We start from the raw sequence: 11875 nt of genomic DNA, 5'->3' as shown, positions 1-11875 counted from the left end.
TGACCTCCATGGGAGTTGAGCTGATTACAAAGGTAGGGATGGGATGGTTTACTCTCTGAGTCGTATTATAAAACATTTTTTCTCTAATGGGTAGGCGGTGGCTGAGTGGTAGCGTCCTGGGCCCACATTCACCACGTGATGGACGACGCGAGTTCGAATCCCCACGCTACCACCTCGGATTTTTCAGTCACCGCCGAGTGGCTTAAAACTACCCACATGCTGTCCTGAAGACCACTCATCAACCCGGGCTCTACAGGAAATCGTCCAAGTGAATCAAGAACGAGCTCCGGGGGGCAGCATGAGCCAAGAGAAGATGGCGCCACTATAAACACTTGCCTGCGCCATGACGGGCTGGGGCCGAACACCATCCAGGCCCCTCAAGCAAGCCTACCGGCGCTATAGGTGCAGACGTAAAATAATATTAAAAAAATAATAAACAAGACTTTCGTATAAGTTGTGGGCGTTTCCAGAGGTAGTTTTATGATGTAGTTTGACTCTTCTTCTGTACCGTGAACCTAAAAAAACACTCATTACAACACGATTTTAACCCCTTCCCCCTTAGGTTGAGATGCTGCAGGACGTGTATCTGACCTATGCCACGCGCGAATCGGACGCCCTCAAGAAACTGACGCAGGAAGTGGAAATGTTCGCCGCGAAGCACAGCAACCTGGCGGCGAGGACACGGGACCACGCCAGGCAGGTCCACCTCGGCGCGGACAGCTTCGTCAGGGTGAGGAGGAGGAGGAGGAGGGGGAAGAGGAAGAGGGGTAGCAGATATAAGAACAGGGGATGGGGTAGATGATAAGACATATGAGGATTGAGAGACGAAGAAAGATTAGAGAGAGGAAAAAGAGGAGGAGGAAGAGGAAGCGGGGTACCAGATATATAAGAACAGGGAATGGAGTAGATGATGGATAGAAGGATTGAGAGGCGAAGAAAGAAGAGAGAGAAAAAGAGAGATAAAAACAGAGATATAAAGAGAAAGGTCGGATAGTGAAAGAGAAAGGAAGAGATAGAGAAGGCGGAGGGGAAGGAGAGAAGGGAGATAAAGAGAAGGATAGGACACACGAGGAAGGGGAGGCGAGAGAGAAAGAGGAGGAGGAGGAGGAGGAGGAGGAGGAAGAGGAGGAAGCAAAACGAGATGTCTGGGTAAGAAAACGGAGAGAAAGAGAGAGAGAGAACCTGAGAGAAATCACAGCATCTCTCGCTCGCTCTCTCTCTCTCTCTCTCTCTCTCTGTCATTCGAAGTCATTGTATTGTGTCGTTTGATTTGCCTCCTCCTCCTCCTCCTCCTCCTCCTCCTGTCAGTACGGCTATTCACTTGTAAATGCAACACAAACAAACTCAACACAACAGACAAACTAATGCAAACATGCCAGTGTGTCTATCTTCGTCAAACACATCATCAGAATCAACACACGTGCTCTCTCTCTCTCTCTCTCTCTCTCTCTCTCTCTCTCTCTCTCTCTCTCTCTCTCTCTCTCTCTCTCATAATGCGCCGGTGTCAATCCTTTGCTACGGAACCACATGAAGGAGGTGGAACTATAGATGTTATGTTTCTTAATACTTCTAATGCGAGTGAGTCCCCTTCGTCCCCTTCTTCAGGAGATCCAGAACCGCATGAACAACGTGGTTAAAGAGTTGGTCCTGATCCGTATGCAGAGTCAGAACTTCGTGGCCGCTAACAACGACGCCCACAATGATATCTCCTACAGGTAAGGGAGTTAGGTTAGGTGAGGTAAGTTCCCGCTGTTATATCTTCACTCTGATCCTAGTACTGCTTCCTCTTCTTCCACCCCCCCTAACCTAACCTAACCTGTCCTTACCTAACCTAACCTAACCTAGCCTAACCTAACCTATCCTAACCTATCCTAACCTATCCTTACCTAACCTAACCTAACCTAACCTAACCTATTTTAACTTAACCTAACCTAGCCTAACCTAGCCTAACCTAACCTAACCTAACCTATCCTTACCTAACCTAACCTAACCTAACCTAACCTATCCTTACCTAACCTATCCTAACCTAACCTAACCTAACCTAACCTAACCTAACCTCCCATGTGTCCCTTCCCATAACGTGAATTAGACCCATAACCTTTAAATCTTTGTTATGACCCTTCCAGTTCCTCCTCGCGTTCCGTCCTATAACGTGAATTAGACACAACACCTTCTCATTCCTCTATGTACTCTTCGCTATGACCCTTCTAGTTCCTCCTCATCCCTGTACTATCCAATTTCCTTATGCAAGTGTTAACCAGCACCTTCACTCTTTCATCCCTATACTATCCAAATCCCTTATGCAAGAGTTAACCAGCATCTTCATTCTTTCATCCCTATACTATCCAAATCCCTTATGCAAGAGTCATCCCCCCGTCAACTCTTTGCTACGATCCAAGACCCGTAGTTCCATCTCTTCTTCCTCCCCCTAGCGTGAACCAGACCCAGGTGGCGGTGGAGACGCTCTCGCAAGGCCTGAAGCAGAGACTAGACAACGCGACGGAACTCCACCAAGACTTCAGGAACGTGTTCAAGAAAGAGACGGACCATATATCGTCCACGGTGGAGGCTGGGATAAGCGAGGTGAGAGAGATAGAGATAAAGGAAGAGATAGATAAGACAGGTAGGCTATATAGATACATGGATAGATAAATAGATAGGAGAATTTATAGATAGATAACACAGATAGAGATACAGAAAGAAAGAAAGAAAGAGGGAGAGAAAGAAAGGGTAAATGATTTTGAAGAGATTGAGAAAGAAATAAAGAAAGAAAAGAAAGAATGAGACAAGTAGATAGAGAGAGAGAGAGAGAGAGAGAGATGTTCCCTCGCAAAATATTGAGAAAAAGGGAGGAAAGGGAGCAGAGTAAACAAGGGGAGAGAAGGAGGAAAGGAGGGAGGGTGGTGATGGAAGTGTTAAAGGAAGAGTGATGGAAGAGGAGGAGGGAGGAGGAGAGGCAGGAGGGGAGACAAAGTGATAAGAGATGAGAGGGAGGGAAGGAGGGAAAAAAAAAAGTGCTTGGAGGAAGGGAGGGCAGGACGGAGGGGTAATCCGAGGAGGGAGAGAGGAGGAGCGAGGGAAGGAAGAGTGATTACAGGAGGAAGGAGGAAGGAGGAAGGAAATGGAGGAGGTGTTGAAGTGTAGGAAAATATCTAATACCAACACCACCTATTTGTCACCATCACCACCTTCATCACCACCCTGTCAGCCAACCATCTTTAACCAACACCCTCATCGCCACCTTTCTTGTAAACATCACCACCCCATAGACTTCACAATCTCTTGACGGGAAACGGGGCGCGGGGCCGATTCGCAGGGGGCCGATTTTCAAAATTTAAAATTTAAATATTTTCAAAACCAAAGCAGCTAGCGACCTGAAACTAAAACAGGCACCTCCCTTAGGCATATGAGTCTCCATGAGCAGCGGTATCAAAAATTCAAAGTCGTTCCTAATAAAATCCCGATTAATTGTTTTTTATATAAGTATAACAAAACTTAAAAAAGGCTATAAAATCCTCAGATTTTACGCTAGATGCACAAACATCACCAAATGCAGAGATAATCACTTATATTTTCAGAATCAATAGCAATATTTAGCATATCTTATAAGTTTTGCCCGAAATAGCTACTTATTTTTTTTATTTAGTGCAATTTTTACGTAAGTTTTAACATCTAATAAATCACTTAATTTTCACATTAGAAACTTAATACTTGAGGAAAGCATGCAGAAACATCTTAATTTTACTCAACAAAAGCAAAATATTCATTTTCTATATACAATCACAACTTATTTTGTTGAATTCCGATGTCACTATTGCTGCAGCACGTCTTGCCGGCTATCTGGCCTCGTCCTGAACAATCACTTTAGCCTTTTGGCCTATGACTTGTGGGCCCCGGTCAGTTTCTGGACTTGTACACGTCCCTGTTCCTCGCCGTCTCCTTCCTGCCCTCCTCGATACTGCTCCTCTTCCTGCCGGTCGGCTGCTTCAAGGCCTTGTTCTTCCTCGCTTCTGAGGTCACGTCCTTGGAGAAATTAGCACCGAAACAGTTGAAGAGGGACCTGCTGATGTGCGGCAAGATGGTGTTGGCCAGGTTGTGCCCTCCTGGCACCTGTACCCCTGCAAGGTCGGGTCTGAGGCCGCCAGGAACTCCAGGAGGTGCCTGAACCTGTCCCTGTGGCGCATGGCAAGGGAGAGGAACCTCAACCTGCGCTCCTTCTTGTCCTCCCTGCACATCAGGGAGTCCCACAGCGACATCCCGAAGGACGCCATGTGGGCCATTGGGAGAGATGGCCGCTTCAGGACCGCCCGGCCCGTCTCCAGCTCTCCCCTGTCGACCAGCTCGACCAGGGCGTCGAACATCACAGAGGGCGGGTCGCCCCTCTCGAGCTCCACGGTAATCTTCATCTCCTCCTGCTGGGCAGCTCCTGCTTGCAGCACTCGGCCACAGAGGAGTTGGCCTGGACCTTCCTGGCCAGGTAGCCGGCGTAGTTGCCGACCGCGGCGAGAGCAACTCGTCCGTCGGCGGGTCCGGCTGGTCGTCGGCCAGCTCCCTGGCAAGCTGGGCCAAGATCACCTCGTCGTCCTCCTTCTCCTCTGCCTTGGCCCGGTCCAGGTCGGCCTGCACGTCCCCGGGGAAGAACCCGACGAGCTTCAGCAAATGCAGGCGCTGGGCCAACCTGTTGCTCACCATGAAGTTCTGCACCCTCGTCCAGTAGTTGGCGCCGCACATGGTGCGGCGCTTGCCGAAAGAGTGCTCAGTCGGGTCAGAGTTGGCCTTCCCCATGCACACATACTCGACCCGTAGGACGTAGTGAACAGCCCCTCACTACCACACTGCACTGAACACACCACTGCACTGCACACAACACTGAGTCACTGCACTGATGGCGTAGTACGGCTCCTCCACAGTTTACTCCACGGGGTCGCGGCGTCCTCATATCTTGTGTCTCCTCCGTCACTTCCACTCGATCCACTGCCTTCTGTGTCTTCTTGTATCGTCCTCTGGATCCTCGCAGTTGTGGGGAAGGGTACAGAGACGATGAATAACTGTAGGTCCTTTACTTGGAGAGTAAACAGAGGCAGGACAGCGATAATCCTTTACAGAGGAAGTGCCCAGCTGACTGCGTGCCTAAGGCGAGTTAGGCGACGCGGGAACTGAGCTGAGTTGCCATGTAGGCACTAACTAAACGTACATTTCTTGTTTCCTAATACGTAAAACTGTGGACTTCACTATCCTACGGTTATCATTCATTTTACGTAAAGATTTCAACCTAAAGTTACGCAAATTTGCCATTTTTTACACAACGTTTTCAAAGTGCACGCATGGTGCTATTTTATATAAGTTACCTTGAATCCTCGACCAAATCACTCTAGAGACACTCCTGCCTGCTTGTATGCACTAAAACTTGAAGATTTCGTCCTGTTTCCACTTAAATTCGGAGTAAGAACGCAGAGTGTGTTTGAGTTGTCGCAGTGAAAGTCGCCATAACAATCGGCCCCTTACGCGAAGCCAGCGCGCCAAGACTGAAGAGATTTCCCGTCAACTAGTTGTGAAGTCTATGACCACCCTACCAGGCCTACCTACCACCCCATTACCACCAACAAAACAATCTATCCATCACTATCACCCAACCACCACTACCACATTCACCAGCATCTTCATTCTTTCATCCCTATACTATCCAAATCTCTCGTGCAAGAGTTAACCAGCACCTTCATTCTTTCATCCCTATACTATCCAAATCCCCCCACCATTATCACCCTAACCTAATTACTATCACCAGTATCACCACCTTCCCCACCACCACCACTATCAGGCTCACCCAACCCCCCTCCCCCAGGCTCTCTTCTCCAACCACGCATCGGTGAGCCACGTTGAGGAGGCGGAGCTGGATACGCGGGTGTTCGTGGGGACGGCCAGGGCGGCTTGGGAGGAGCTCTACCTATCACAGGAGGCCGAGCTACGGAAGGAAGCAGACTCCCTCACCCACGGCCTTCAGAGTCACACCCACCACACCCAGAACGTCCTAGCGGGCATGAGGCAACTGCAGAACTCATGAACTGGTAATGGTGGGAGGAGGAGGAGGAGGAGGAGGAGGAGGAGGAGGAGTTGTAGTCATGGAGGTAATAAGGTTTGTAGTAGTGATATATCAAGAACTCGATTTTTCATGTTTTCCTTCCTTTCCTCAGTCACACCCACAGTCCTTTACTTTCCTTCCTCTCTCTTTCTCCTCCCCTCTTTTCCTTCCTTCCTCACCCCTCCACACTACCTCCCCTCTCTCCTCTCTTCCCCTCACTCTCTAACTACTCTACCCTGTTCATTTATCCTCCCCTTTCTCCCTCATTCCTCCCTTCCTACTCCTAACCCTTTCCTTTCCTTCCTCTCTCTTTCTCGCCTCTCATTTCGTCTCTCATACTTCCTCACCCTCTTTCCCCTTCCTTCCTCATCCTTCCACACTAACTCCCATCTCTCCTCTCTTCGCCTAACTCCCTAAATCTACCCTGTTCATTCCTCTTCCCCTTCCTCCCTTCTCTCGCCTTTCCTAACCCCACCCTATTCTCTCCCCCACCCTTTCTCCTCCCTCGCCTCACTGCATCCCTCCCCACCCAGGTGTTGGAGGAGCAGCGCATGAATTTCAGCAGTTCATCCGCAAGAGACAGGACGCGCTGGACATTCAGTGCTCGGTCAGTGAGCGACAAGGCGACGCTCATGTCCACGGAGCTGCGACGGCGGGACGAGGACCTCCACCGCTTCCTGAGTGAAGACCTCCACTACAACACAGGTAGGGACAAGTCTTATACTAATATTATTGACCTCGTTGTAAGTGCGCGCGGTGGTAAGTCGCATACGTCGTAACTCGGGGACTACCTGTATACAACTACGACGGTAAGCGAGCGGTCGTAAGTCGCATACGTCGTAACTCGGGGACTATCTGTACTCCTCCCGAAATTGACCTCTCATTCGGCCACCTCTTTTGATTCTTTTTAGGAGCAGCGAGTAGCGGGCTTTTTATTATTGTTTCCTTTTTTGTGTCCCCTTGAGCTGTCTCCTTTGTTGAAGAAGAAGAAAAGTAGCTTATAAACAACAGGTAACTTGTAATTTCTTGTTTACATGTAACTTGTAATTTGATGTCTACTGGTAAATTGTAACTTGTTCGTCAAAGGTAACTTGTAACTTGTTGTCCACAGGTAACTTGTAATGTGTAAATGTGACACTATATAAATGTCTCTTGTTGATCATTCTTCTAATTTTTCTGTTACTTTTTCCTGTTTTGTGGTAATTGTTTTTCTGTTTATATATTTTTGTTGCTTTTATCCATCTTTCTCAGCGTTTCTTTTTTTACATTCTTATTTTCACTTGTTCACTTGTTCATTTTACATTTTCTTGATTTTCTTCACTGTTTTGTCAATGTATTTTCCTTCACTGTTTTGTCAACGTATTTTCCTTCACTGTTTTGTCAATGTATTTTCCTTCACTGTTTTGTCAACGTATTTTCCTCCACTGTTTTGTTCAATGTATTTTCCTTCACTGTTTTGTCAATGTATTTTCCTCCACTGTTTTGTCAATGAATTTTCCTCCACTGTTTTGTCAATGTATTTTCCTCCACTGTTTTGTCAATGTATTTTCCTTCACTGTTTTGTCAATGTATTTTCCTTCACTGTTTTGTCAGTGTATTTTCCTCCACTGTTTTGTCAATGTATTTTCCTCCACTGTTTTGTCAATGTATTTTCCTCCACTGTTTTGTCAATGTATATTCCTTCACTGTTTTGTCAAAGTATTTTCCTTCACTATTTTGTCAATGTATTTTCCTTCACTACTTTTTTTCAATGTATTTTCCTCCACTGTTTTGTCAATGTATTTTCCTTCACTACTTTTTTCAATGTATTTTCATCCACTATTTTGTCAATGTATTTTCCGCACCATTCAATCCTCTAATTATGAAAGCTCCTTATCCCCTTTACTTCCTTTTACTTTTGATTTTTTTTTTGTGATGTTTTTCTTTCCACTGATAACAAGTCAACTAACACCACACACACACACACCAGACCCAACACTGTCGCCAACACCAGCATCACCCTACCCCACCCACACTGTTGCCATATCCTCGTTGCAGTCACCGTTCCTGATGATGGCGATGAGATAAAATTTCCCGACGCCAAGATGGGTCGTGGGCATACCAGTCGGTCACGCCCACACGCAAGCCCACCCCAGGACCCACCCACCCGCCCGCTCACCTCAAATGTTCGTGACTAGCAATGCTGCACGAGGCACTGCATAATTAACCTGTATTTACCTGGTGACCTTTGACCTCTATACAGTGACTGATTAACCCCCTCACCTGGTCAACCCTTTTTTCACCTGTACGACTTAATAACCTAATTACGTATCTGGTCACCTGTATACAGTGGATGATTAACCCAATTACCTGGTCAATTTTTTGCTTCCTGTACAGTAACTGATTAACCTGATTGACCTGTACATTGACTGTTTGCGATGTCTTGCCGTAACATGGACACTACTACTACTACTACTACTACTACTACTTATACTACTACAACACCTATTGCTTCTCTCTTCTATTTCTATTTTTTCCTCATCTTTTTTTCTTTCCTCCTCCTCCTCCTCCTCCCACTACTAATGTTCCTCCACTTCCTCTTTTCTTCATTTTTTATTTTCCTTCCTTCTCAGCCTCCTCCTCCCACTACTAATGTTCCTCCACTTCTTCTTTTTCATATTTTTTACTTTCCTTTCTCCTCTGCTTCCTCCTCCTCCTCCTCCTCCTCCCACTACTAATGTTCCTCCACTTCCTCTTTTCTTCATTTTTTTTTATTTTCCTTCCTTCTCAGCCTCCTCTTCCTCCTCCTCCTCCCACTACTAATGTTCCTCAACTTCCTCTTTTACATATTTTTTTTACTTTCCTTTCTCCTCTGCCTCCTCCTCCTCCTCCTCCTTCTTCTCTCACACTTCTTCTACCACCACTGCTACCAACACTGTAATCACCCAACAATCACTACTAATACCATCTCCTCAATGCATAAGAATATCAGGAGACTATAAGAGAGGCCAGCTGGTTGACCTACACATGACACCTCCTTTGAACCAGCTCCTCGCCACCTCTCACCTCGGCCCATGCGTCTGCCTAATCTCCATTTAAAGTTTGCACCGTATTTGTACCAACGACGGAAACTGCTAAATTCGTTCATCTCACCCACGTCTCAAGGGCCAGTGTGATGGAGATGAGCGCTGAGGCCATGAGTAGCTAGTGTATACCTTTACCCATGGCCTTATTTGTACACCAGTTCTGGCCCATCGTCTACCTAACCTCCATTTAAAACTTTCATCGTATTTGTACCAATGACGGAAACTGCTAAATTTGTTCCATTCGTCCACGGCTCAAGGGCCAGTGTGATGGAGATGAGCGCTGAGGCCATGAGCAGCTAGCGTATACGTTTACCCATGGCCCTATTTGTACACCAGTTCTGGCCCATACGTCTGCCTAACCTCCATTTAAAGTTTGCACCGTATTTCACCAATTCTGAAACTGCTAAATTGCTCCATTAGTCCACAGCTCAAGGGCCAGTGTAATGGAGATGAGCTGAGGCCATGAGTAGCAAGTGTATACCTTTACCCATGGCCCTATTTGTAAACCAGTTCTGGCCTATATTCTCCTTGAAGCCCAATTTGCCTACCCTATTTTTGTCTATAAGTATGATTCACTGCCTCAAACATTTCCGATAATCGCACAAGTTATTATCGACATCATTGGAAGGAAAGAAAATGTTGCAGGCTTTTCATAGTTTAACCTTTCTTGGTAACTAGTGTTGTGTATATAGCCGCAATGTGTGTGTGTGTGTGTGTGTGTGTGTGTGTGTGTGTGTGGACTGACATTACTTTAACATGGTAATTAATGCATCTGATTGTACCACCCCTGCACCAAACATATTTCTGCATTTGTACCGTGGCTGAGTGTACCATGGCTGTGAGTGTGTGTGGTGGCTGGTGTGCGTACCATGGCTGAGTGTGTGTACCATGGCTGGAGTGTGTGTGTAGCTGAGTGTACCATGGCTGCGTGTGTGTGTACCAGATAAGGTGGTCCTGTCTAACATTGCAGGCCCCATCAATCCACTCTACTGTATGGTTAACCCTACCAGTGTTACTATGACCCACTGTACACGACCCACCAGTGTTACCATGACCTTCTGTACAGTGTTACCATGACCTTCTGTACAGTGTTACCATGACCCACTGTACAGGCCCCATCACTGCACTGTATAGTAGTGTTAACCCACCTGATGTTACCATGACCCACTGCACTGCCCACCCTGTCTTGTGTTGTGATATACTGCCAGCAAAAGATTGGATGCTCTAATACAACTTCTCCTCCATTTACCTCTTGAGTTTGCGTGGACTTAACTGAAACTTGCTTAAAACTACCTAAATCAAACTTTGTGGAGAGCCTTCAACTCTTCACGTAGCATAGTCTTAGTAAAGGAAGCTAGATTAACCACAGCAGACGGACCTGAACTCTCCATTTAGCAAAGTATAGATCAACCTCAGAGGGCCTTTTATGTGCCAAAGTCTCTAATCATACATAGCAAAGTCTTAGAGAGAAAAGCAAGCTAGATTATCCACAGTGGAGGGACCTGAACTCTCCATTTAGCAAAGTAGATCAACCTCAGAGGCCTTTTATGTACCAAAGTCTCTAATCTTACATAGCAAAGTCTTAGAGAGTAAAGCAAGCTAGATTATCCACAGTGGAGGGACCTGAACTCTCTCACTGGCAGAGTCTGGATTAACGTCAGAGGCCTTTCTATGCATCAAAGTCTCTTATCTTACGAAGGTAAGTCTTGGATTGTAAATTAAGCTAGATTACCCACAGTGGAGGGACCTGAACTTTCCATTTAGCAAAGAATGGAAGTTAACGTCTGAGGTCTTTCTGTTCACCAAAGTCTGCCCACCACCTACATATCCCCACCTAACACCCTTCCCTATATTTGCAGGTGACACATCATCTGCAGAAGTGCCTATAGCGGCGCATCACACAGCACCACACAGCAGAGAGGAAATCTGTGGTCGGAACGCCCCCAGAGCCACGGGCCGGGCCCACCACATGCCCTGACCCCGGACCCTAAAAGCCACCACTGCCATACAGGGACACCACTACTAGGGATGAAGACCCTCCTCGCCTGACAGGGACACCAGCGCTATCACTGCCAACTGGAACACAGGCGCCGCACACCACACACTCAGCATTGCAGACTCACACCAGTCTTGGGAGCACCGTAACACTGATACTCTGAATGTGGAAGGGATAAGTTAGCTGCTTCAGGACGAACCGGTCATACTAGAACACTTACTCTGATACTTTTACGGATGGATGGGATAAGATGACCACTGCAAGACGAACCACTAATACAGGAACACTTACGCTCCTGATATACCTACTGACAGAATAGATAAATTGGCTGCTATAAGACACACCCCACTGGGATCACTCATACTCCTCATTCTCCATAAACTGATACAAACAATGGAAAATTTACCCCAAGCTCCTGTGAGGGCAAAATCCACCACTCCTGAGACTACCTCACCAAGGGAAGGAATAAGTCAACCGCCCTTAGACACACCACCAGCACAGGGGACATCACCACTACCCTCCTCCTCCTCCTGCCTCCTCCTTACCTCTTCCGTTATGGACAACCCGATATCAACAAGACAAACCTCACCACCACCATCGCTAATTTCTCTACCAGAGCAAAGCCTATCACCAATACTAGGACACCAGAGAATAGCCACCCCACCTCCATTAGGCACCAGACACACCACCACCTCTACCATCACCAGGACACACACTCCTGCTTTACACACACAC

General features: G+C 46.9%; 1 protein-coding gene across 1 annotated transcript in view; it reads left to right on the top strand.

The window, feature by feature from the left end:
* LOC126983469 (uncharacterized) overlaps positions 1–6061 on the top strand; it is a gene marked incomplete at its 5' end in the record, with an annotated part of 8186 nt that extends 2125 nt beyond the window's left edge. Inside the window, 5 exons of the mRNA XM_050836168.1 lie at positions 1–32; positions 563–730; positions 1606–1715; positions 2433–2583; positions 5843–6061. The exon at positions 1–32 is cut by the window's left edge and continues 154 nt beyond it. Of these exons, the coding sequence (XP_050692125.1) occupies positions 1–32; positions 563–730; positions 1606–1715; positions 2433–2583; positions 5843–6061 (680 nt within the window). The remainder of the gene's footprint in view (positions 33–562; positions 731–1605; positions 1716–2432; positions 2584–5842) is intronic.
* Between the last annotated feature and the right edge of the window lie 5814 nt (positions 6062–11875).

Source organism: Eriocheir sinensis, chromosome 54 (assembly GCF_024679095.1).
Source record: "Eriocheir sinensis breed Jianghai 21 chromosome 54, ASM2467909v1, whole genome shotgun sequence".
Classification (NCBI taxonomy): domain Eukaryota; kingdom Metazoa; phylum Arthropoda; class Malacostraca; order Decapoda; family Varunidae; genus Eriocheir; species Eriocheir sinensis.
This window is presented reverse-complemented; position numbering and strand designations above follow the sequence as displayed.